This window comes from Dermacentor albipictus, chromosome 4, assembly GCF_038994185.2.
Source record: "Dermacentor albipictus isolate Rhodes 1998 colony chromosome 4, USDA_Dalb.pri_finalv2, whole genome shotgun sequence".
Classification (NCBI taxonomy): domain Eukaryota; kingdom Metazoa; phylum Arthropoda; class Arachnida; order Ixodida; family Ixodidae; genus Dermacentor; species Dermacentor albipictus.
Window position 1 is genome coordinate 163,616,552 of NC_091824.1, and position 27,272 is coordinate 163,643,823.

A 27,272-nucleotide genomic window follows, 5' to 3' on the forward strand; every position below is an offset into this window, starting at 1 on the left:
CGGTCATGATAATAAAAAGTTCTTAAATGCGTAAGCATTTCTATGCCTACCCAACGGGGAAACGCGTCCGTCCGTGACGTAAGGCTTATCGCTATATAGACATTACTGTACAAAGCAGAATTAATTCGAAAGGAAAAACGTTGGCGGTGGTGAGTTTCGAACATATACGACTCCACGCTTAGAAGCCGCCTGTGTTACCCACCGGGCTAGACAACCACGTTTGCAGAAGGCGAATATATCTGAACCATATGAATGTGTTGTACAGGCGATACAAAACAAATGTCAAAGAACACTTTCTATAAAGGCCTCGTTGAAATATTTCTTTATGTTGGAACAAAAATCATTTATAGGACCTCATGTGGAGCCGACTTCCGCCATTGTAAACATCAAGAAAATTGTAATTTTGCGAAAATTTAACGCGAAACAAGCCACATCTCTGATGCGTTTTGGTGGCCGCTGGATGCGCCTTCCGTTAGACGGAAATGCCATCGATCAGCGAGGGCTCATGGGCTTCGTGTCATGAAACACAGACAAACACAGTAGTCAATGAGTCGACGAGGATGATCACGACTGATGAAGGGATATACGGGTCTCATCACGGCTGATAATGGTTCGACGCGGGTGGATAAGGCGTTAAAGGGCGATAAGGGTTCACAATGGTCGCAGCTGTTTTGATAGGGTTAATAAGCAACGATAAGGGTTGAAAAGGCTTGGATCTAGTCCACTGAGGTTCATAACGACAGGCAAGGGTTGATAAGGGTTTTACTGGACGGATCAACTCTTTCTTTTTTGCCCCGATAAAGTGGCCAAACAGAAGAAGAGAAGTTGGGATCAAGAGCTTCGTCCGACTTCTAGCTCCATTTGATGTCATTGATGCCTTTCCAAGCATGGAGAAATCACCCCCGTTAGAGTGCGAGAAATATGATCCGAAAGACGTTAATCAATGTGCGGAAATACAACTTGCCTGACTCGATCGCTGGGAAATAGATGCTTCATTTTTATTTTCTCATCGACGTCTTCATACTGACGCCTCACTCATCACCCTTTTTTTTTTTGCTTTCTGCATCTCTTTTTCTTCGTTTTTATCTTTTAGCTCTGCCTAAAAGAGCTATTCTCTTGCCGGTGTGGTGGAAAAGGACAGATAATTATAGACGGCGTTAAAGAAAAGAAGACACTGGAACAAGAGTTCACATCGATACCCAACGGGCAGTTAAAAGTGATAAAATCCTCCCAAAAGGAGTTTCGGTGTTATTCCTTCTCATATATATATATATATATATATATATATATATATATATATATATATATATATATATATATATACAGTGCAGCTGACGGGGTGGCGTGTACAGGAACACGCCCAGCTGCACTTCTCGCAGAGGCAGCATGTGTGTCGGGTGAGCTCCTGAAAACCACTTTGCAATATGGTTAACGCCGTTTAAATCATTAATCCGGGAGCTCAAAGAGGTACTCTTACGCACTTCTCTCGCAATCGCTGCTAAAGCGCCGCTGAGTTTCTCGTTGTTGTTGTTTTTCTTCGAAGTCGGGCACGTTATTTCAAGATTGAATTTCACTATCGGGACAAGCAGGATTTAGTAGCACATACAACGGCTAGAAGGAGCGGGATGATTGGACCGTGTTTGAAGCAGAAGACAGAAACAAAAACAAAAACATTGAATCTTGAATTAGTTTGCAATATATTGGATATACGTATAATCACTGGCGCAATATACCATTAGAACTGTTGGTACATCCACAATAAGAAAAATAGAATATCTGGTTCGTTTCCTGAACTCGTTTATCTTGAGCAATCGTTTGCTTCTTAATACTGAACGCTCCCGAACACATTGCAATATAATTATCTGCATTCTTCCCGTCTTCTGTATTGTATCAACCTCCAATCGCCTCTAATTAGTTCACTTTCTATATTCGCCCAGCGCCTCGCGCGTGGTTCGCATTGTAGGCGCTTATAACAGATGACAGTACACACATTAGCACTCTTGCAAATTAGATTACTGTGTCCAGCTGTGCTCATGCTTGGTCGAGCATGCTTTGCTGTCTTTTTCTGGCGATACTGCCAGTCTCGTTGCTAGCAGTTCATTCTCTTGGGAACAGCTATTATTCGGGCTTCTCGCGAAGATGGTGTCGCAACCTCCCTTTGTACCACCGTCCCAACTGCTGGCTTCATGCTTGTATAACGTGTTTTCAAAAGAGCAAGAGACGACAACTGAACACACAACATCGCGTTGCATGGTACTGCGTGCTTTGACAAAAACAACCTCCGCAATTACGTGAAATGTTTCTTTTTTTTTTACTGTTACTATTATTCTAGCGAGGTCTGAAGCTCGCGTTTGTTGATGCTCGGATTTTCGGTTTTCTTCTAAGCTCCTCTTTTTTCTTGTCGATTACATGCGGCTGGCGATGCCCTCCGTTGTTTTTAGGCACGCAGCACGCTCGCTGCTTAAGTGCGTTGCCACGGTCTGCTTCACATCTTCCGCTTTCATAACTTAGTGCGCCTGTGGGCGGCGTAGATTGTCCTTGTATTTGCTCTTCAACGGACACTCACATTATGAAAATTGAGCTGTGACAACGTCGTCAGTTAATTGCTTCCCTACTTGTCTAATTACGTGGGGTAATAAACATTGTCTGCAGCGCCGTGTCTTCTTGCATAATTAATTACTGAAACAGTGTCGTGTGGCAGGAGAACGCAATAGAGTTATCAAATGATAATTCCACGCAACAAGAGCAACATCATAAGTTAACAATAGCTACGCAAGCATAAGTAAGATACTTCACAGAATATTCTATTTACCACGGAATATACGGAATGAAATAAAATGCCCAATGTTCATTAACCCCAAGGTATTAAAAAAATGCAGCTTTCATTTTGCCCACCCTTAGCTGTTTCGCTAAGAGCACTGTATGATTATTTTGGGAATGGAAAGTGCAAATACTGACGCCAATCCCGAAAAGACCGCCCCACCATCCACCTAAGCAATGGCTAGCAGAAAAAAAATACTTCATATGCTATATACGATGCATGACAAAATGAGAAATTCCAGTTGCGTTCAGCGGTGTACTTTGCACATATTAATGGCAGAACATTGCATTTGAAGAACGGCGCTTAGCCGAACTTTCCGGCGACGTTCGAATGCACGCCAATGCACGTTCGTTTACCACCCTTTTAACAAAGATCGCTCGCTTTCGCGCCGCTGAACGAAAAACTTAATTTAGACCTAGCTGCCGCCTAGGAATATGAAACTTTCCAATGCTTGACAATACTGGCGAAGAATTATTGGGCTCGAGTCACTGATGCCCCACTTCGTGCGTTATGTCTCATAAGGTGGGTAAGCTAAAATCTAATCGCACATTTTGCCACTTACAGAAATATTTATTCCGCTCTATCTCTCATACATATATATACATTATTGCGATGTTATCGGGAGGTACTGGAGAGACGAGCCGCAGCGAGAATGACGATGACGTTGGTCTGTGCCTTGGCGCGGGCGAGTGCCGGCCTGGCTGTCTAGCTCCAGTGTAAATAGCCTGTAAATAGCCTCTTTCAGCTGTCTGTCTACACGTAACAATATATATATATATATATATATATATATATATATATATATATATATATATATATATATATATATATATATATATATATATATATATTCTGGCTCAGCATATGCGACCGGAGTTGTCCTTTCATCACACATCATTCATGCGTGCGATTACTATGAATTTGTTGACTGAGTATATGTTTATTGGGTTGCTTTTTGTTGTTTATTGACCTCGATATGATACATGAAAAGGGCACTGGGAACAATTCCAAATTCATTCTTTGACAAAGGAAAACAGCGTTGCGAACAGAACTGCTTGAAATCCCTATAAAAGCCTAGAAGATTCCGGGTAAATATTGATCACGTTCCCGAGTTCATCATTGCGCACTCAAGTCTCAGCGCACGAGGGTTTTTGCACTGCTACCGCGTTGTAACGTGGTCGCCGCTGTCGACACTCGCGGCATCTTAATCAGCAGCAGAACGCGATGGCCACCAAGCCACAGAACCACGGACTCATCGCGGCGGGTGCGGCATTTTCTCGACGCCGCTACATGAGAACGGCAATCCGGCTTGACGTGTTCAACCTCAGGCGTATATGACGGGTTGCCTGCACAAGAAAAAAAAAGTGTGCTATGGCTTCTCTGTGTTCTTCCACTGTCTTATTATACCCCATATCTATATTGGTATCTGTTTCGTTCCAATGCTCAGGACTATCTGGGCAGGGCACTTTTTGTGTGTTGACGTTTGCGTGTCCGTGTTCAAGATTTGCGTCGCCTGACATGTAATGCGGATGGGCAGCGTTATACCGCCTATGGCACGGCCGCTAATACTGACTGAAACTGGAAAATTAGTCTTCAACATTCAGCTCCTTGTCGCAAGCCCTCCATGCTGTCTGAATGTTTTAGTACACTGCGGAACAAAATACGACAGGACAGAGGCTTTGTTTCATTTCTTTTCTTTTTGCGTTTTGCGTCGTGTGCCTCTATCACTGTGTGCACGCTCTGAGCAAAATGCGTGAACTCGTCAACGCCAGAAGCTTTGTTCTTTTCTTTCTTATACGTCTTCCCTGAATATAGTCTTTTTTACACCTACACCGTACTTTGTACGAGGTACTAATTAGTCGCCATTTCAATGCATTTTTAAGTGCCAAGCTCTCATTTGCCTACACTTTACCCACCTCCCCGAAACTGAATTTTTCGTCTGAAACCTGTTCTTACGTAGTAGATTTTTTGTCCCAACAGTCCATATAAGTATTAGACCATTTGCCAAACTAATTCATCTCCGCTACGCTTCCGATAAAATTGCACAAAATTATATTTTAAATGCGTGAATAAGTGAGAAGCATTTCTTCGTGCAATCCCCCCTCCATTTACTTCACTTTCTCAGCTCTCCTATACTAAATTCACACGGCCTGGAAGGTACAGTCACGTTAAAACAACAACAACAAACAAGAAAGAATTCACGTCGATTTGAGATACAGGTGTTCTACCACTACACCACAACATAATTACATTGCTCGCAGAAAAAAGAAAGTTGTGGTACGTCTTTACTGTTCTAGTTTTGGCTTTAGCAGGTCACAAAGAAAGTAGGATCACAAAATAAGATATTCCTTCTTTCGCGAAGTTAATTAAACAGCAGACAATACTGAAAGCAAGTATCGAAGATCTAAGCATTCAACTATTCACAAGCGCTATGGAGGATACGAACTGGGCATTCTACTCGCCGTATTTGACATATGGCGTCTTCTACTCGGGATTAAATCAAGCAATCAAGATAATTTTATTAACACATACCTGAATTTTAATATATCTCAGTTTGTCATGAAGACTACAAGAGAAAGCACGCGTTCACCCAACATGCTTGGCCTCGTGCTCATAACCCATCCCGATCACTTTCCACCATTCGCACACTTAAATGGTCTGAGTGATCGCGCAGTACGTCACAGTACATATTATTGTGCCGTAACACGCATTAAAAAGTAAACTAAAACATTAGCATTTTATGATAAAGGTGTTTATGGAGCCACTAAAAAGGAATTAAACGACTTTTCTATATATTTTATCAATGACCTTTCTCAGCGTTCAGTCGAGTCGAACTTGTTCCTGTACAAAAGTAAAATAAAAGAATTTGTTGATTTACACTTCCCCACCATCATCGTAATAGAACGTCCAGATTCACCGTGGTTTAACAACCCGTCAAAGCGACTAAAAAACATGAAGAAAAAACTATATCATTCGGCAAAACAATCTAACATGCTATCCGCTTGGAGTAGGTATCCCATAATTCAAAAGGAATTCGATTCTCTTGCCGCCAAAACTAAGCGGTCCTTCCTATTATCCACATTACCGGCTATGCTACGAAAGAATAATAATCAATCCTGGAGAGTTATCAACCCTAAACGTTGTTCGCCTATATCACTCTGTGATGACCTCAACTTTCCCGTGGGAAACGAGGACGTTGCTGAAATACTAAACTCTACTTCCTCTTCAGTATTTACTAAGGAGCCCGTAGGCGATCTCCCAGATTATCCCTACACTGATCACAATGGGATGCCTGGCATAACATTTGGAGCTAACAGCATAATAAAAATAATCAAGTTTCTCAAACTAACATCGTCAACTGGAATCAATTGCATCAATGCAAAGACTCTAAAAAATGCAAAATACATCACCGGTGTTCTCTTATCGCATGTTTTCCAACAATCCCTCGTGACCGGCATTGTACCTCATGACTGGAAGGTTGGCAAAATAATTCCTATACAAAAAAATGGCCCCAAATCATTGCGGAAAATATGTCGCCCTATATCAATTACAAGTGTCCCTTCATAAATAATGGATCACATAATTTATTCACGAACCATTAAATTCCTGTTATCTATAAATCTTTTTCACCCCTGCCAACACGGATTCCTAAAGGATAGCTCATGCTTTACCCAACTAGCCTTTTTCATTAACGATATCAGCTCCAGCCTAGGCGTGAACGTACCCGTCGACCGACTCTTTTTAGATTTTGAGAAAGCTTTCAACAAAGTTGCTCACCAACGCCTTCTACCTAAACTGCTTCATTTAAACCCTAACCCCCTTGTCCAGAACTGGGTGCTTGAATTCCTTACTAATCGCCATCAGTTTGTATGGGCTGGTCGCCTCAGGCGTGCCACAGGGCACGGTTCTGGGTCCCTTACTTTTCCTAATTTATATAACTTACCTTCCCAATAATATCTCCTCTAACATTCATTTATTCGCCGACGACTGCGTTATTTACCACAGCATCAACAACAACCTTGGTCTACCAAACTCCAAAATAATCTGTATCGCGTAGAAAAATAGTGCGGCATGTGGTAGATGCTCCTCAACACAATGACAACGGCACTCATTCCCCTTTCACCATCGGTCCTCGTATTCCACTTGTTACACAATTTACGGCTCCCAAATATCATCTTAATACTCATATAAATGTCTTGGAGTCTGCCTATCTTGTGACCTTACAAGGTCGTCTCACATAAGTGCCATCACAAATTATGCTAACGGCATCCTCGCTTATTTACGTAGGAATCTGCATTACACCCCGCCCTCTGTGAAGATACTTGTTTACCAAACACTGGTACCACCTAAACACGCGCACGACAGCGCAGTTTGGGTCAGATTGACCTTTCAAACGTGTTGGAATCGGTGGAAAATCACGCTGCGAGGCTCACTTATTCAGAATACTCTTAACTAGCGTCACAACACTAAAATCCCGGGCCAACCGCCTCAGTCTTGAACGCCGCTACAAAATTTTGAGGCTTTCCACTTTTCGCAAGTTTTATCACTCGTCGGTTGATCCCGCCCTCATCACTTCCGCTCATCGACTATCGCTTCGGATCAGTCACCAAAAACGCTGTTCATCACTCACACGCCCACATTTTTGCGCATGTGACTTTTTTTTTGTATAAACGGTAAAAGATTGGCACAAGTTACTCATAGATGCTGTAAACAACACCAACTCTGATAAATTTAAAATGGTCTGGCAGACATTATCAAATAAAAATTAAATATTCGCATGCCTTGCTCGCTCTTTCCAGGTTGTAACACTCAGCATAGAAATCTCTATATGTATACATCAAGTGAGCTAACATTTCTTCTAATGCGTTAAATATTGCACCTGCCCAAATTTATTTATCTTATGCTACACGTGTTGTATTCACTACGTCTAAATGCCCTTCTTATTCATAGTTATTTTGCATTCTTGTATTTAGTGTTTCTCCCCTGTTGTAGAATGCTTTCTATGCACGCTTAACCATTCCTCGTGTAAATCCCCGCAACAGGAGTATTTTGAGGACCATAAACAAATAAAATAATAAATATTGTAGCGTCAGTTATTGCGCTCCTTTGTAAGTTACAAACGAAGCGTGAACTCGAAACAGCTAAATAAGTCAATCCATCCACATTACCTTCGTCTTTTTTGCTTTATCATCCGCCACGGTAGCGCAGCGGCACTGGCGTTCTGCTTCTGAGCACGAAGTCGCAGGTACGATTCCCGGCTGCAAAGGCCGCATTTCAATACAGGCGACAGGCAAAAAAAAAAGCGTTCTTGTACTTAGATTTAAGTGCGCGCTAAAGAACACCAGGTGGTCAAAAGTAGTCTGAAGCTCTCCACAGCGACGTCTCTCATAGCTCTATTGTATTTCTTATGGGACGCTAAATATGATGAGTCTTTTTTTTTTAAAGATTTCGGCATTACCACATCAATGAAGTCCACTAAGCAAGCCGTGTGTAAAGGCAAACTGGTGGTAACCACGCTACAAGAGCACAGAATTATACTTTGTTTTACAACGCACTGGAGTAAAGTTTCTGACCCAGCTCTCCCATTCTTGTACTGTCAATCGTTATCTTTAAAAGTCGAAACGAAAAGAAATGTAGAGCGCAGAGACCCACTAAATCTCGAATACTAGTTCGCTACATGACGAACAGTTCAGTGCAGCATGTCGCAATCCTTCGCACGGCAGGATGCCTTTTATGTGTGGCATTTTCGCTTTCTGCATTTTTTTTCTTTTAAATAAACGTTTTGATATATATACATATATTTTCCTGGTCAACATTAGTGCACTTACCCATTCTCTATTCTCCTTTTCTTTCTTTCTTTATTTCTTTATCTCTATCTATTCCATGTTCTCCCCGAGAATGCTATGGTCCCGGCGTCGGTCTCTTCAAGTAAACTTTTGGATGGCTGTTCCAAAGGCAAATACGTGCCACCGTCATCGTATAGGCGTTAACGAACCTGGTGCTAATGCCATGACGCAGAGCAGGTAAAAGTTTGCGTGTGGGGGCCACGCGTAACGAGCTGTCAAACAGCTCGTTAACATTACAAACGTCGGCGCTCTATTTGGGGCATCTCCTTTTCAACAAATTACTTGAACCTTTTAACTAACCGCTGGTTGTATTCGGCAGTGTAGCTTCCTTTCGAGAATGGATAAACAATCGCGAGCGAAGCTTTGAATGACGTCGACCTTAACCACCAAACTACCTCATAACTGTGCTCGTCGACGTGTAGCCTAGATTAAGAGTTTTGAAATGAGCGATATAAAGCAAAAACAAGATTCCTGAGAGCAGCGCCGCTGTTTATCGTCGACAGCTGCAACATTTTCTACCGAGAAGCAGATGCCACTCTTTCTCTACGAGTATGCACAGAAAGCTAGGACAACTCCTTCGGCTATGCTAACGGCTATTGACTCGATAAGGTTGTCGATGAAGATTGCACTTCCCTGGGCCTTGTTTCTTCTGGTCTTTCTGCTATTGTTACTTCATCTCCCTTCTCTATCTCTGCTTCCTCCCGTAAGACTCCACGCAAGGGCTTCCCATGACACCAGTTCCCCCTCTATTCCCTCGTAGCTTCCTCCTACCTAGCTCTCTGCGCCGAACCGGCCTTGTGTGCGGTCAGCGGCGTGCTCCTATCGGCACTGTTTTCGCTCTCGGACATGACCGTCTGGCGCGCTCACGGGCGTCCTTCCCTCGCGCGCAAAGCACGCAAGCACAAGTGCACACCAGAAGGGAGCGTACCTCGAGAGGGCTGGGTCGTAATTTCGTTACTTCCGAGATGGGGTCAGAGGCACGAGGGGACCTGCATGGCCATCCTTCGAGCGGAAACAAAGGCCCGCCGGTGGCGTTTAATGAGGCCCTCTTCTATCGAGTGCCAAGGCGTGTGTGTTGCCCGCTTCTTGCGTCCTGCCACCGGACACAGCGCCACCTCTTTATCGGGGTACCCGCTCCTCTCTTTTAGCTTGGTCTTGCATCGCACATTGAGGACGATGTCCTGCGGCGAGTCGGGAGCCCCTCGGGCTTCCCACGACTCTTTTGTTCCTGGCAACGCTCGCGTGCTTGCGTTTTTTTTGTTGTTGTTGTTGTTGTTTCCGTTTACTTATGCTATGTGTGTGTGCCAGGAAGAGCACTAATAGATGGCGCCCTTGCGTCGCGCGCTCATTCGGACATAAAGCCGATATGCTGGCTGACAATAATGCCGACAGGAAGCCCGCTAATCGCGCCATGATATACCTTAGCAAAAGACAGCAACCATTATCACATGAGTAGCGAAACTTCCTGGAAGGTTTTAAAATTGATCGGCGGTATTGACTTCCATGATAAGTAAGGCTGAGTCAAATTTTCATGTTTGTATAGTGGACGTTCAAATCGACCTTCCCAATCAGACGTTGCTTTGAATACTTTCGGAGCACCTTCTACAAAGCTATGCGCACATTTATCATGGCCTATGTGGGGCAGGGGTGGATAAATAATAGAAAAAGTGAAAGAAGCGAAACCAAGTCACTGACTAAACTACGGAAGCAAATATTGTACAAAGCCCAGGACGCGAAAACCCCTTATATATTTAAAAGAGGGGAGAAAATGATCTGCTCTTTTCCTTTCACTTCGATCAAATTATATTCTCCTTGCGTGCCGACGTTCTTTGTTTTCTGTTGAAATGAATGTTAACAGATTCTTTTCTTGTGTCTCCATTCCGCATCTCAGTACCTATTATGAGCTGATCTAGTGCATCATCAGTAACATCTGTCAAGGCAGATAAGGGCAGTGGTGTTGCATCGAAATAAGACCTCGATAAGACTTTACACAATTGTGCCAATGGGCTGATCTTGTGAGCAGTGCGCTCACACATACATACCTCATCATCCGAGTAACCATCTCTTGACACTACGATTGCTCTTCCGTGTGTAATAACACGGTGACAGTCTACTACATTTTGGCAAGGCTGTCCGAGATTAGGGTCCCCTTTGCGACTAATATTAAAAGCGCATGTAAACGATGAAGTGTCAAACCTTTATTATGTCTGTGGACTTCGATGTAGCTAGAACCCTAGTTTCACGGAATGGCTACAAGGTGTGCGTTAAACAAATCATAACGAACATGAAAAAGTTTGACACCAGAAAGAAAACTTATCGTTTGACTGCAATCTGAGCATAGAATTAGGCCATAGACTCCGCAGCGAGCCTTTCTTTCTTAGGAGAATCGATGAATGTCTTTTACGAATACCGCCTGCGTAGCGTCTGCTGAAGAAAGATTTAATGAATACCGAAGAGATGATGTGGCGCCGTTCACAACATACACAAAACCTGGCACATAACACTAAGCTAAAGCTCTCGCAGTGAAACCAGTACTTGCCTATATAAGAAAACACAAAATGACCTTCGTTGCAGGAGGTGCAAAGGCAGTGCTAGTCTATGGGCCGAGGACGTGTCTTGGTTCAAAAGATGACAGTTGGTGAGGTTTGATTGCTGACATTAAGGCCGTTCTTTGTAGTTTACATAGCCTGCAAGCGCAGATTAGTTAGGCTATATCTACTCATACTTTGCCCCCGAGGTACAGTGGAAATGTTATCTGTTTTATTTTAAATAGTGACTACTTTGTGTTTGCCACGCTTAGGCTAAGTCGGTGTAGAGATGCCCTATCACGCATCGTAAGCCCACATGATATGCAAAACTCTCCTATTGGACCGTAATTGCGAACAGGTGCTGACTGCATTTCCGAACCGGTTCAGACCGCACACTGCGCGCGCCACGCAAGTCCCTACACCAGATCTGATGCAGCGCTCCTGTCGGGAGTATTTGTAATGGTGTGTGCTGAACCAGCAGCGCTGTCTGCATGGGTATTGCCTGCTACACCACAGTGAGAAGGCAGTCAGTGCAGAGCAATGTCGTACTGCATACCACAGGCTTCGGTGTGTAAGCTACTGCTCGCTCTCCACAATGCATGTACCTTACCTTTCTGACGAAGTCGAATGCTAGAGCTTTACGAGCGCTTAGAACACAGTAATCTAACGAACTAAACAAACAAAGCGCGAAGCACGGACTCCTCGTGCACTTGTATACAACTATAGGTCATTCTCACGTGACATCACGAACGCCACTTCTCACCGTGCTAGCAACAGAATGGGGTGCCCAAGATGACGTCAATGCACCATATTTACACACGTACATTGTTCTTTTTTGTGACAGCGACCATGTTTAATCAAATTATACCTGTTATCGATTTGTTTCTTGGTGCAAGACGGGCTTTGCTTGCTTACACGTTTGTTGTTTACGTAGCTTCTGGACGCACTAGCAACCCGAGGTGGCGGCTATAGGAACTTCATTGCAAACCGTCAATGTTTTAGGCAGATGGTACTAAGCAGCAAATGAGCGAAATCAATAAGCATAGATAAAAACTGCCTAAATATCAGAAAACCACTTTAGGCCTCGACTATACAATAATTGCTGTTGGTACTTTTCGTATGTGTATTATGGGCTGAGTTACGTCACTGCGAGTTAATTAATATGGCGCTTAGTGGCGAATACAAATAATAGAGAAGAAAATGGCAGGATATGGCTATCAAAACTCCATGCTGCGAGAAGCATCATGATGCAGGTGGAGGTAAATGTAGCTGCTCCTTTTCATTTCCGTTAATACCCGCTGGGACCCACCGTGGTTGCTCAGTGGCTATGGTGTTGGGCTGCTGAGCACGAGGTCGCGGGATCGAATCCCGACCACGGCGGCCGCATATTGATGGGGGCGAAATGCGAAAGCACCCGTGTACTTAGATTTAGGAGCACGTTAAAGACCCCAGGTGGTCGAAATTTCCGGAGTCCTCCACTACGGCGAGCCTCATAATGAGAAAGTGGTTTTGGCACGTAAAACCCCATAATTTCATTTATTTAATTTAATACCCGCTGTTCTTTAGAGTGGCACAGAGCACCTTCAAACTCTCCTTCAAAGCTGTTCCGTATGTAGCAGGAAATTCTTCTGACGCTCGATAAGCGCTGAGTGAACAGAGAGAGAGAGAGAAAGAAGATTAATGATACGAAATGCCGAGAGGTTGGCGTGAGGTATATTCCTCTAGCCAGCTGCTCGGCATTGGGGGAAGAGGAAGAGGGAAAGAAAGAGGGAAGAAAGAGGTGCATGATGGGTGACGATGACGGTACAAGGAAGATATAGAACATATGGCATGCAATTTGCAATGCTCAAAGTCTGCAATCCAAGCCGGTAATTTTTAAGAAGTTCAGTAATGCCTTGATGGCCTTGAAACATAAGTTAAATTATACGCAAAAATAAAACGATATTGCTGACGAAACGTGCATGCTCGCCAAAATGCACGAAAGAATAACCGGTATATATAGACAAAAGAAACAAAGAATAGGACGATTCGAGCTTCAAAGGACATCAAGCACCATCGCCGCCACGGAGGGTGCAGTTTTTCGCGTTTATCTACTTCCTTGCCTTCCCTTTCTTCCATTGCTCTTTCTAGAAATGCGTTTTTGCTCTGAGGTCCGACATTCTTCATGTTGCTACCGCATCTTCGTGGTCGATAGCTCACGTCGTCGTGGACGGCTTTAGTGCCAGTTGTTCGAAAAAAAAGTGACGAAGTTCGGGCCGTGCTATCTTTCGCTAAACATTTACGTAAGAAAGAAAGAAAACAAGCGCATGGCAACATCTGGCGAGGAAAAAGTCGGAAGTGGAGTCAGCAGAATGTAGAGGGCGTGGATCGGGTCTTAGTTCCGTTGAAATTTTTGCTCCTGGTATCATGCTTTCTAAAGGCCCACTCCCTTTTATATTTGGTGCAGTCGTCCCAGAAGCGTAAACACAGCAGAGCGAAAGAGTTTCAAAAGAAAATTCGTTGTACTTAATTCAAGCGAAATGCCTGTGATTACTTTTGCTACGCTTCCACAGCACGTCTGCTTGCGGCCGTGATACTTGGGAGCTTCACGCTATTGATTACTTTTATTTGTCACGGCAACTAAACCAGCCTTCATGTCTACGAAGGCTTTTGCAATTATGACGGTGAATAAACTAGATATAACGAATGCCTCCATTATGCCGACACTTCTACTGCACCCATATTTTTCCTGCTTTATCGCTCAAGAATAAAAAATCTCCAGAGCACATTTCTTACGCCTTATCTCCATAATAAAGCTGGGCGTCCTTGTGAAACCGAGTCATAGTCCCTCTACTGGCTTATTAGCTCATTGCTATTGTACCCGCAGTTTACCGCCACACAGTTTGTGAGGAAATGACGACAAGATACTAACAGCTAGTATTCTGCGTGTAGCCTTGTTTGTTTGTTTATTTCTCCCATCCTTTCCTTTTTTTTATCAAAATACGTTGGAGCAGGAATTAACGGCCTGAATGACGTTTTCTGACTTCCGGCGCCCACCCTTTCTGTCTATATGTGCCAGCGGTGCTTCTCAGTCAACAGTGTTAAGCTCGCGATTCATCAGAAAAAAACAGACGCCCAGATTCAGCGTCTCTGAAAACCGCCCACAACCTTTGCTGCGGCTGCACACAAGACGCACTTAGGCCGAAAGGCGTGCCCCTAATTCAACTCCATTCTCTCTCATGAGTACGTGCGCAGGCGGCCGAGAGTGGTCACACCGCAGATCTTCGAAAGATTGAGGCCATACAAGCGCAAGCTCAGTAAGGATGCGTAGGCAATGAGCACAGCATGTATATATGCTCGTGCCATAAAAACCGAGACGGTAGCCGCCTTCCGATGCCCTCTATCGCCGGATTCATCAGGCGTGAAAGCCGAGAATGGTGCGATCGGTTGTTTCGCGAAGCAATCCGAGCGGCGCGAGTGCGGTTCTAGCCGAGGCCACAATTTATCGCCTTGCCTGCTTCGCTTTTCTTCCTTGCTCTCTCGTTGAAGGCACCGTCTGGTGGCAGGCATAGAAAGGCGGAAAGTAGAGTCGGCAATGAAGGAAGCTCTAGTGTTGTTCTTTTTCTGCATCGTTTTCCTTTGTCACGATTGTTCTGCCACGCGGTGGCCAGCTATACAACTCTAGCAGTCCGTAGGCTATCATCAGAGCGTATTCTCACACGATTCCGCTAGCAATGCCACTTCGCGAGCAGCAATAGCCTCTCATTGGTTGTGGCTGCCTCCGCGCCCTGTTTACAAATGGCCCCGTGCTAGGGGGCAGATGGGATGGAGCTGCAGCACTCAGGACACGTCTTGATTGCACAACCAGAGTGGACTTTTGCTTCCCTCGTCAACGCACACAAAGTTTCTCGTCGGATGTGTGATTCTAGCATTCCACGTAGTAGTCTCGACGCTGCCTATACGATCGTTATCCCGTACGACGAAGCGCAACTGAAATCCCTGGCACGGAACAAATGACAAATGTGGGCTGAGAAAAAGAAATCCATAGGCGGTGGCTGGCAGATCACGCTATGAACTCATCATGGCTAGTGCACGCTTGGAGAATACTCGATTGTTTGGCGATGGGTAAGGTGCAATAACTGGACTAGGAAGTATGCGACAACGCAGACGAAGTGTGAAGCGGTGACTGCTTTCCAGAATTTTATGTAGTTTAGAACAGTGTCCGTGGTGACCAAAGAGAATGACTCCTGCCCTCTTAATTAACTACGACCCTGTCACAATGAGTTTGTAGTGCGGTATTGAACCTGCACATAGGCAAAAGAGAAGAATATGTACAGAGATAACGTGAAGCACAAAACGCCTAATTCAGCAATGAACTTTCTTGAAACTAAGTCACCACCCACCACTCCATAGCAGCTTTCTTATTGTATTTTTAAAGTCGATACATAATTAACTCTTATTACACAATGAAACTGCACATAATAGCTCTTTTACGTCTATTTGCCATCTTCAGCTTCGCTTCAATGTTCTTCAGTAATCTTGACAAGCAATAATTTGCGGTCCTATTTATCATCAAGAATTCGTCGTTTTTTTTCTTTACTTTACTGCCAGATGATCCAGAAAAGGCGATATTTTACTGGCTTTTTTCGTTTCTTTTTATAGCGTATGCTGTGATGCTAGCGTTGTACTGTACGCAAATAGATTAGGATTCTTGTGAATTAGGGCACGGCATTGGTCATTATTGGCCTGGCATTTGTAAAGGTTTGTCTATCCACCCAAATAAGGCCCGGTGGCCCAAAGCGGAACCCAAATGAAACCCGAGGTTGAAAAAAATAAAAAAGCGTGCGGGATTGCGGTCGCGCCCTGCCCGGCGCGACCGCAATATCCCGCACGGTGCCCTCAAGAGCCAGGTATTTCACATAGCATTAGCCATTGTTTTATTGGCGCATAATTCACTAACGTGTACTTTAACCTTCAGTAACTTGTTTTAGAAACGGGCCATAAGGTGACGACAGGTGACCATACATAAAGGTTAAACGAGGAGCGCTCGTTCAGCTGTCGCATCCATTACTTATTTTTCTGCGAGATTACGTGGTTTTTATTTTCTTTTTCGTCCACGATGGAAAGTGTAAGCATGGGAACTTTCGCAGGCATAGAGACACGCTCGCGGGAACGCACGCACTCATGCGGACACGCGGGTACCCACAAACAAGCGGCCGCAAACGCGTGGGCACGATGGAGTGATCCCAGCCACGGCGGCCGCATTTCAATGGGGCGCCAAATGCGAAAGCACCCGTGTACATAAAATGAGGTGCACATTAAAGAACCCCAGTGGTCTAAATTATTCCGCTGTCCCCCACTATGGCGCGCCTCATATCAGATCGTGGTTATGGCACAAAAAACACCATTATTTCATTGTTATTTTTGTGTGTGAGCAAGTGAATGTGATGCGTGTGTCTGTACCGGGATACGGTCCCATAAGTTGAAATATATGCTGACTCCTTATGCTACAACTGGTGTTTATGACACACAGTCATAGTAGTCGTGTCAGTACGACTGACACGACTACATCGACTAAACCCCTCCCTGCAGCTCCGACCTCCACCCGGACTTCCTCGACGTGAAGCTACGCTTCTCTGTCGCCTTTGGTTAGGAGTGGCCTTCACAATGGCATACTCTACATTAATTGGAGTGACTGACAGTGCAGCATGCGAGGTCTGTGGCACCAAAGAAAACATCGACCACCTGCTGTGCCACTGTCCAAGATATGCCCTAATGAGACAAGAACTTGCCAAAGCTTTCCAAAAACTGGACAATCGGCCGCTTTCTGTGCAGGTGCTGCTGGAACACCGCCCCCATCGCCCGTCGCCCCATAAAGCGGTGAAGGCACTTTTGTGTTTCTTAAGGACGACGGGTTTGTGCGACCACCTGCGACTATTAAGGCAATTTTTGTAAAACCACACGCGTCAGCGAACTTGCCGTAATTTCCTTCTTTCCTTCCCTTCTCTCTCTCCCTGTGATCTTTGCTTTCCCCTTTCCCATTCCCCCGGTGTAGGGTAGCCAACCGGACGTTATTCTGGTTAACCTCCCTGCCTTCTTCTTTTCTCTTTCCTCCTCCATGACACACAGTCCGTGATCAGCGTTCCCTGAAGTTGATAACGGTGGTAGGGCAGTCCCGTGGAGCTCTCGCAGCATATAGTCCAATATAAAGACTAGCGCATGAGTTAATGTGGGCGCGCACGGTAGCAAACTCTACGCGTTGATTCCGCGTTACATGGCAACTGGGAGCCATACCAGAGCCATGGGGGAAAAAAAGTCGCAGTTTCACCCGAAAAACGAACGTTCGATTCCGATAGCAAATTAGTGGACAGCTATACGAAGTAAGGATAGCAGTTTTATCGGCCGTTTAAACTTGTAAACATAGGCACACTAAATAAATTAACAAGCATGGTGCACGAGCAAACATGAACACATCTGACTCGATGACCGCGGAAACTTGCTGTCAAAACGCTGGCGTGAGGAAACGCGGCCGCAGCAACAAGCGAAATGACATCCGTGCTGTATCTCACTTCATCGAAAAGTGAGCGGCGGCAACACAGAGCACGCACAAAGCTACCAGCTGCCGACGCACCTAGACTCTGCCCTCAGCGCAGATTGCTCTCAAGATATGGCCGGGCGACCGCCCGCAGCGGTCACATGCGCAGTTGCAGCCGAAGTAGAAAGCTGTCCCCAACCCTCTCTCTCTTCACTCCCGCCGGTGCATCGCAACGTTGGGTGCCTCGCTCACTACGGGAGACGGCGCGCTCCCTCCCCGCTATCGTAACTGTCGCTCGTGCGATATTGGCGGCGAGGAGTTACGGAGTCGCCCTCTATCGGAAGCGCCTCGCTGGCGTAGTATGAGGGATCACGTGGCGCGCTCCTCATAGGTTTTGCTGTCAGCGCTCACTGAAAACACCACGCGCGAGCTCTCCCGGACGTTTCTGTAAGTACTTTCGAAACGAGAGAAGTTTCTTACTCTCTAAATAATAATCCTTGGCAAACTGAAAGCACACAATCGTTTACAGCCGCGATCTCTTTACCGAATACGTACAGTGAACGCCACTGCGCGCGGTCGCCGCGATGGAGTCTCCCGAACCGGCTTCTTGCGTGAAAGGTAGGTAAACGCTGAGAGCAAACTATGTGAAATATGTTCTTATAGTGTTTCTATAACTAAATGGAGCGTAATAGAATGAAGCCTCAATGCAGCGATCGCGCAGATTCGCCGCGACCAACTGCGCGTCTGCATGCTTGTCCGCGCACTGTTTCGCTTTCTCCGCGCGCGCGTTTTCGCACCGTGCCATGAGCCCGCAGAATATGAGCATTTGACAGTATACACGCAACCATTGTTGCGTGGGCGCTATCAAAGCTGTTCAAAAATAATTTCATTGTAGAGACTTGACGCCTACGGGACTGTGATGTGCCGTCGCGACGATTCAATCTTTTTTTTCTTCTAAATTCTTTGACCTTTCAATACTATTTCTCGAGTTGCGTCGCACTGTATGTTTATCGGCGTTCTCAGCGCGCAATTTCCCGCTGCTCCTTTTTGTAATCCAGTGCATTATTCATAACACAAACATGACCATATGCCATGCTTTCTTCAAATGTGCTTCTTACCGCTGCCTTTCCACTCCACTGAACTTGCCAGTATCTATAATATCACAAGTTCATAGACTAAACCGTCATGTCGGGCAGCGGACTCGCGCGAGCGTCTCAGTGCACGTTTTCAGAACGTCGCGGACCGGGCGCCGTAGTAGAAATCTTCCTCCCGTCTTAGCTTGCTGCATACCCGAGTTGTAGCCGATGACTGTTTACCGGTTTTATGTTTCGCGAGCCAAGCTTCACCCAGCTTGTCCTGCGGCTACGTGCGAATAAGGCTGACACCGGCCTCCGTTACGTGCGTCCGGCCCTGCGGCACCAAGCAGTAGCCTACCATGTCGCGCGCCTTCAAAGGCAGCCACTACCTATTGTAGTGCTTCCAAGCGTTGTAAAGGAGACACTCGAAGCGGGAAAATTTCGCCACTAAATGAAAACCGCAGCGTACGAGGGAATTTAAGCTCGTTTTCAGCTCGCTTCGGCGCGCCCGAAGCAGCCGACGCGGCCGCTATGTCCACGTGATCCCTCCTAGCACGTCACGCCGACGGTGGCGCCAGCTTTTCCAGTGGTGGAGCTCGAGGCCAATATTGAGCCGCCTCTGTCGGCTCCCCTCGCGCGTAGGCTCCGTGTAGTCAAGTTTGCGGCTACTCTGGTGCCATCTGCCGCAGAGAAGCGACAGGTCTGGGAAGGTGGCTCTGAAGCTCGGCCCGCTCGACGCGTATTATTTCACGCGCACTGCACTTCGTGTCGGCCATTGTTGGCGCCGTTTTGGTTTGTTAATTAGCCCCCCCCCCCATTCTTTTTTCGGATACGTCTTCCAACAGTGCAATGGCATGCGCGTCAAGATCAAGCGTCGGAATTACGGAGGCACAAAAAAGAACAAGTGGAACCGGCGATACTGCTGCGCAAGAGACTCATAGCAACGAAGGTCAGCCCACGATAATTGGTACATGTTTGCTAGTGGGCCTTACGAACTAGAACGGCGAAAGAAATGGATCGCAGCTTCGAGAGGAGTACGATAAGTCAGCTTCTGTCATCATATTTCTGAGAAGGGTTTATATTGAAAGTTGGCTTACGCGTGCGCGTTTCGCAGTTTGTGCGATGCTAGCGGTCATGGTCGGGTCAGCTGCTCAACATTTAAAATACATTTAACATGACTGTGCTGATTTGACCACTGCTTAGTGTAGGCTTAGCATTTGGTACGATCATGATAACACTGGCGTGTGTGATTAGCAATATTTTATGCCGAGGACGCTTATTTTATGCTGGCGAGAACTAATTCATAGACGATACTCGTTTCAGCTGCTGGCGTCAGAGGCGCACTTTCACCATGGTGCAATTTTCCTTGCGACTTTACATTTACGAAATACAAAAGCAAAGCGCGTATTCAAGCAAACGACTTCGCAAGCGAAATCGGACCTTATGAAAAGGGCATGATAAACCTCGATCATTAGACGTGATGAAAAACCAACATTCACGTCAGCTAAATTCAAATCTCGAGGTTAATAAATCTCATATCTCAGCTGCAGATGGCTCCGAATGGGTCCCAAACGAATGAACCAGGATATACTCTAATTATTTCTTCAACGGCGAAAAAAGCACAATCGAAAGTCATCCCGACCACAATCCCAGGCTTTCTCCGGACATTTACAAAGTGTGGAAAGCTCACGAGAATAATCTGACGAATAAAAAGGCCTGATAAATAAGGGCTCGTTTGTCTTATTTAATTGCCGCGCAAAGCGACTGGTAGTTACGCGGATTACGTCGTCAAGTAGGTCCCGGTTCTGTGTTCAGCAGTGAGCCATGGCAGACTGCTTACAACTGCTCCAAAACAGCCAAAGCATTCGCTTGGCGCCGTGCCAGATGACGACGAAGCACACAGAACGTTAGAGCACCGTGGTATCACACAATCACTTTCAGTCAGTATCGCGCCTGACCGGATCAAATTTTTTAAAGTTCGATCAAGCATGGTCAGTGCTACACGGTCCAACAATTCAAATCGAGTTACTTGAGCTCACTCGGCATGATGGTTCTGACGACATCCTACGATCGCGATCGTGAAGCTCGAACTCGATGCACGGATCGCGATCGACTGAACACATCGACAAAATCGCTATCCAAAGTGACCGTGCCGCTGTACCCGGCTCAGATATGGCTGTATGGTGATCTAATACCCCTGACACACGGGCACTCTAAAGTCCTTTAGGTAAGGGGACATCTACCGCAAATGCGTTCAAGCGCAGTGACACACGATGAACGAGTATCTCCCTTAACGCAAAGTGCCTTTGCGGGAAAGGAGATCGCGCATCTGCTTTTCGAGCGGGAAAGGAGTTACCCTCGCACACAGCCTGCACAACTCGTCAATAGAAGGAAACCTGCCACACAACTACGGTGTCCCATAAGTATTTTTTTTTGCCTTGTGAAAATGTTTTAATTTTTAGCGGTAATGCGATTTGTCGAACAGTGAAGATTTACTCTAGCTATACTCTCAAACTCTCGCATCACGTCGCTATAGTGCTGCCATGTTGAATTCCGGCAGTGTCATTTGCTGCGCCGTCTTTGGTGTGTTAGCATCGTGAAACCATCGCTCATTGCGCACGTTGGCCCACCTTCCGCGCTTGGAGGTTCGAGGGGACGCTGCCGAAGCAGTCAACTTGAAGCATGCTTATGAAGCGTGGGCTTTTTATGTTTTCCGTTTTCGCCTTGGCTGCGTTTATCTCACCTTCAAGAGATCCGAGAGCGACAAGCGTCAGAGCGACCTCAACTCTTGCTTCATCGCTAGCGTTTCGCTGAACCATGATACAAATGCGCAGTCCTGTCACGCGATCACAATTGTGCGAATAACACATTCAATGAAACGCATTACGCCTGCTTGCACGAAGGAAGGGACAAAAAGGCGTGAAACAGGACGACAGAAACGTGGCCAGCACCAGAATAAGCAGCATGCACAGCTATTCTAGTACACTGTAGCATAGCAGCACACCGACTGTACATAGTTGCTGGACCAATTTAAATTGCTGCTAAGAGCGAAAAAACGCGAATAAAATAAACTAATGTGCGTATAAGACATCAACAACGAAAAATAAAATGTTTTTGGGCTCTACAATATTTAATGCAATCCGAATACGCAGCTTTTTAAAAATGTTTTGTCCCTTGCTGCTTTGGCAAACAGCGCTATCTTATTTATTTTAATTTATTTTTTTAGAGTTCATTTTTGTGGCGTTCACCGAGGAACCACCTAAGAAAGTTAGTGCGGTGCCGTGCGTCATCGGCACAATTCCGTTCTGCAAAGGGTTCTTCAGAGCAACAAAAGGGGTTTACCGGAAAGGACTCTAGTTTTGCCCGTGTGTCGGCGCCATAAAGTAACAGTCAAATGGGCATTAAATGAAAGGCCGCGGATCATAACGCGCCAGAGCGAAATGATGGATGCATCGCTAAAAGCGAGGCGTCCATTGCAAATAGGTCACCCTATTTGAAGCACAACGTTTTCAAAGTGGCAGTTTAGTGACTTCAATGTTAGTGCCACAGTGGGCTTTACTCACGTGCAGGATGACTTCATGCAGTTGTTTTCCCTGCTGCGAACGGCAGTCGCCCGAACGTCCAGGCCGGCCACTTCTTTGCAGAGAGAACATGTGAAGCAGCGTACAGCTTGTCTCTGCTATTTAACACAGCAGCATGAAAGTACTCTCCTGTTCGTTTAATACGCCTACAGCCGCATAAAGTATTCGCGACATTACCGAGTACCACGCTTGCACCTTCATGTACATAAAAAAACGGCGAATAACAGATATACGTGCTGGTTTCGGGGTCTTCAATTTCGCGGTCTTCAAACCTTCCCAGTGTCGCGCCGCTCGCCACAGGCGGCGCTTAGCAGCGCGGAACCGCTCCGGCTCAGTGGCGCCGCCTATTCACTGGTTGGTACCTTAGCACGCGGAGCGACGGTATTATCACCCTTGGACATTGTACAGAACCTCACGGCGACGGCAACGATGACGGTGACGCCAACGGCATAAATGCGCTTGGAGTGTCCATATAATTGCTATCGAAATAAAATATTGATCAACTGAATCTAAGTCACGAGTATGGTATGGTATGAAGAACTTTATTTAGGTCCTGAGGGATCAGTCTGGGACTGATGCGGGCCGCTCCCACGTCGGTACAGAGAGGCCGAGCCCCTCTGTCATCACACGGGCCCTCTGGACAGCCCTGAGTTGGTCCGCCAGCACTTCACTGTGCAGCATTCGCTGCTACCACTGTTCACCTCGAGAACCATCACCGGCCAACGCCAAGCAGCGCCACAGCATGTGTTGTAAATCGAGCAAACCCGAGTCATTGCGCAGTTTTTTTGTGTTTGTGGACGGCACCCGGCTTCAACGAACTTTCCCCGATTTGGTAGTCAGTGATCCCTGTTGCGATGACAAACAATAAAAATTATTATATTACACTTATTCGTGCCGTTATAGAATAACGTTTGGAATAAAATAGTAACGAATGCAGATAAGAGCACAGAAAAAAGAAACAGCGATATAAATGTATTACTGGAATATTTTCGCAATGAAACATAAATAAGTTAACTGCAACGAGTAGCTGACCAACTTACTACGCGCCCGTTTCACCTAAATCAAACAGCAACGAGCAAAATAAATTCTGTGTTCCAGATCAAATTGGTAAAAGTGGCTTGTCCCACCTAAAAACAGCCCTGGTTCCCAACAAAGTATCTGAAACGTATATGTATACGTGACCTATGTTTAATCAGATTAAGAGTGTATCAGAGATCAAGTCCGCCGCCTCTAACCCGAATCCCACCCGAAGCCCAGAGCTTCCAGCCTGTGCCCAGCCCGAGCCAAACGCGAAGGCTGCTTTATCCGGCCCGGTCTGGCCCACGGCCCACGGGTGGTCGTTTTTCGCTCAGCCCCAGCGAGTGCGGAGCTCTATTGGGAATATTGCACTCCCACGCGGTCAACATCGCTGAATGTCTTTTTCGACATCTTGTAGCCTCTTGCGCCTTGTGAATAGCCTCAGCAGCCGCTACTTATCTGAACATGTTTCTTCCGGCCTGTGCCCGCCTCCTCTGATGTCGTGTTCGTTCGTTCGTTTAGTTTAGTTAGTTAGTTAGTTAGCGTTCGTTCGTTCGTGTATGTGTGTGTGTGTGTGTGTGTATGTGTGTGTGTGTGTGCGTGTGTGTGTGTGTGTGTGCGTGTGCGTGTGTGTGTGTGTGCGTGTGTGTGTGTGTGTGTGTTTGTGTGTTTGTGTGTGTGTGTGTGTGTGTGTGTGTGTGTGTCTGATACGTTGATAGCAGAGGCTTCAAATCCAAGGAGGAAACTTCCTAAACAACCTAAGTGTGGAAGTCAACAAGCTCAATTGTTTTCAATATGCAAAAAAAAGCATGATAGGTTGGTAAAGATCCTTGAATACTCCGAGCAGAATGAATTTGTGTACATAACAACGCTGCTTGGACTTGTAGATGGTCCGCAGTACTTTATAAAATAAATAAATAAATATTATCGATTTACTTCTACATGTAATAGAACTATCCCTAGCGATTCTATAGAATGTTCGATGCCTTAAAGTGGTAGCGACTCCTCACTTTATTGTTTAGTCACTTCACTGCATGAATTCTATCGTGCCGTGATGCTGTTTTCAGTCGAGCAGTTTTTTTTTTTATCGACTTTCTTTGGCACTGCACCGCTACCGCTGTTTCATCTCACGTGCACCATTCACCCGGACTGCTGCGGACAAAGAAATTACGGGCCATTGATATCAGCGAGAAATGTCTCACTTATTCTGTGCTAACAACTGTGTGCTAATTAAGAATAATAAAGATAAAGACGTGTTACTAGCAAGTCACCAGCAGGAAGCCATCAGCTGTCGTCTAGAGTGCGGCTACATATGTTATCTTGTACAGTGGCGCTAATGAGACTCACCAAATCTGGAGGCCGCATCGATCCGTTCCTGCGCTTTGCCTTGCGCTGGAGCCTGTCCGGGTAATTAGGAACTCGTCACTGCTAGTCGGTAAACGCACTGACTGTTCCAACGTGTCCGAGATGCCTCGCGGGAAGCAAGTCTGTTTTTCTTCTATCTTTTCATTCTTCTTGCCAAAGAAAAAAAAAGAAATCTTCTCCTGTTTGAAAGCAGACGGACGCCGTGGCAGGCCTTAAGGTGCTGCGCGCATTAGCCGCTTCATTTCCTCAATGTGCATAGCACATTTAGAAGGAAAATTTAAGCACGATGATAAAAGTAATGCGAGGAAAACAAATGAAAGCGAACTGTTGCGGCAAGCAACTGCCGAAATCTGCCGCAATATCTTCAACCAGGTTTGTATTTGGGCAAGCTGGTAATTAGTTTCCCGTCTGGCAACAGCGCGCGTCATCAAGAACAGGAACGAAATAGGCTCTTTCGCTTTTCTGCCATGTTATGTTCGTTGTTGTTTATTTCAAAACTGCTGTAATGTGTTCAAGTGGCATGGTCAAGTACATGTCGTCGCTTTATATCTTTTCAATAAACGACGGAAAGTATGTAAAAATGAAGGAGAGAGATGCCATAGTACATTGTGCCTTCTTCACAGAAATGTGGATCTTTGGAAGGCAAGAGAAGCCATCTTTGGAAGGTCTACACGAGCTGCTCTAGACTACAGGTGCTTTGATGTAACCTAGATGGAGTTTCCCTGAAGTGCCAGCGTTTGCAGAACTTGCAAGGGTTTCTCTAGCGAAAACTTCAACAGAGTAAGTGGTTTCTCGTAGCTAAAATGAGGAGAAAGTTGCGGGTGTTAGTGCGATGGAATGTACGAAAAGTTGGGAAGACGAAACTATTCGACGCGTTTCGTTTCAATTTAGCCTCTCAGCCGCGACACAGCGCCACCACGATCTTCGGTAACAATACCGAGACTCCAGACTTGGGAAAACTTTTTGATTACGCAGGCCACTTGGGCGGACGACTGCGTTCGGTCAATCTATGAACTGAATGGTCTTGCGGTGAAAAGATAAACGAACGGTTCGAGGATCGAACAAATCAACGCCTGTTTTATCACAAAACTATACCTGTGGTAGTCTAAAGAACGCGTATAATCAAGCTATGTTGTGTTTAATTTTTCATTGTTTTAGCAAAGCATAAATAAATTAGACACAGAAAACTTATGGCCTTGCTCTTTCACAGTAACTATCATCAGGCACCCTATACCAGACTCATGGAAATTGGATGAGGTCGTTCCATCTGCAAATCATGTAACGATGAATAGCTCTTAAACTATGTTCCATTTCCATAACTGGTGTCCCTTGCAAAATCAGGAAACATGTCACATACTCACTCGTAATCAATTTGCTAACTTTTTCCATCCATCGTCGCATGGTTTCCGCCAAGGCCTGTGATGTGACACTCAATTAGCTACTTTCTTCATGACCTACTTTGAAACCTTGATATTAATACTCAAGCGAATATCATCTTTCGTTATTTAGGAAAGCCATTTGATAAAATAGCCCATGAACGATAAATATTAAAGCTTTCTCAATTAAACTTGCAAACTGACGTGTTCACCTGTATAAAGCAATTTCTTATTAACCGCTCACAGACCGCCAGTATTAACAGCACTGCTTCAGTCTTGCTTTCCGTAACATTAAGGGTTCCCCAAAATTATTTATTAGCTCCCCTCCTTTATATACTTTAACGATCTATATGTACTTTAACGATCTACGATTCATCATCATCAACAGCCCATTTTATGTCCACCATAGGACGAAGGCCTTTCCCTGCGATTTCTACCCCTGTCCTGCGCCCACCGATTCTAACCAGCGCCCGCAAATTTCTTAATTTCATCCCGCCACCTAGCCTTCTGCCATCCTCGACTGCGCTTCCCTTCTCTTGGTACCAATTCTGTAACACTAATGGTCTAACGGTTACCTAACATGCACGTTACATGACCTGCCCAGCTCCATTTTCTTGATGTCAATTAGGATATCGGCTATACCGCTTGCTCTCTGATCCAAACCGCTCTCTTTCTGTCTCTAAACGTTACGCCTAGCATTCTTCGTTGCACCGCTGTTTGCGCGGTCCTTAACTTGTTCTCAAACTTCTTTGTCAGTCTCCAAGTCTCTGCTCCATATGTGATCACAGCTAAAATGCAATGATTGTACACCATTCTTTTCAATGATAATAGTAAGCTTCCAGTCAGGAGCTGACCATGTCTGCCGTAAGCGATCTAACCAATTTTTATTCTTCCATGAATTTTCTTCTCATAATCAGGGTTCCCAGTGATTATTTGACCTAGGTGAAGGTACTCCTCCACAGACTCTAGAGGCTGGCTGGCGATCCTGGACTCTTGTTTCCTTGCCCGGCTTTTCATAATTATCTTTGCCTTCTGCATATCAATCTTCAACCCCACTCTTGCAGTCCCTCCGTTAAGGTCCTTAATCCTTTGTTGTAACTCATCTGCAGTATTGCTGAATAGAACAATGTCATCGGTAAACCGAAGGT

The 27,272-nt window shown here is 45.5% G+C and overlaps 1 protein-coding gene and 1 long non-coding RNA gene across 4 annotated transcripts in view; one reads left to right on the forward strand and one right to left on the reverse strand.

Moving 5' to 3' along the window:
* LOC135900015 (uncharacterized) overlaps positions 1-22,593 on the reverse strand; it is a 193,094-nt gene extending 170,501 nt beyond the window's left edge. For 2 of the 3 annotated variants that reach the window (XR_011514135.1, XM_070537765.1), the window contains exons 1-2: positions 22,349-22,593; positions 7,990-8,079 (exon numbers count right to left, since the gene is read on the reverse strand). Coding sequence is in view for 1 of the 3 variants with exons in the window: in XM_070537765.1 (XP_070393866.1) it covers positions 7,990-8,079; positions 22,349-22,438 (180 nt within the window). In the remaining 2 variants the exon portion in view is untranslated. The remainder of the gene's footprint in view (positions 1-7,989; positions 8,080-22,348) is intronic. The other variant, XR_010563769.1, reaches the window with a different exon arrangement.
* Positions 1-27,272, forward strand: part of LOC139059395 (uncharacterized) — a 90,271-nt gene that overhangs the window by 58,404 nt on the left and 4,595 nt on the right. The gene's annotated exons all lie outside the window — the stretch shown is intronic.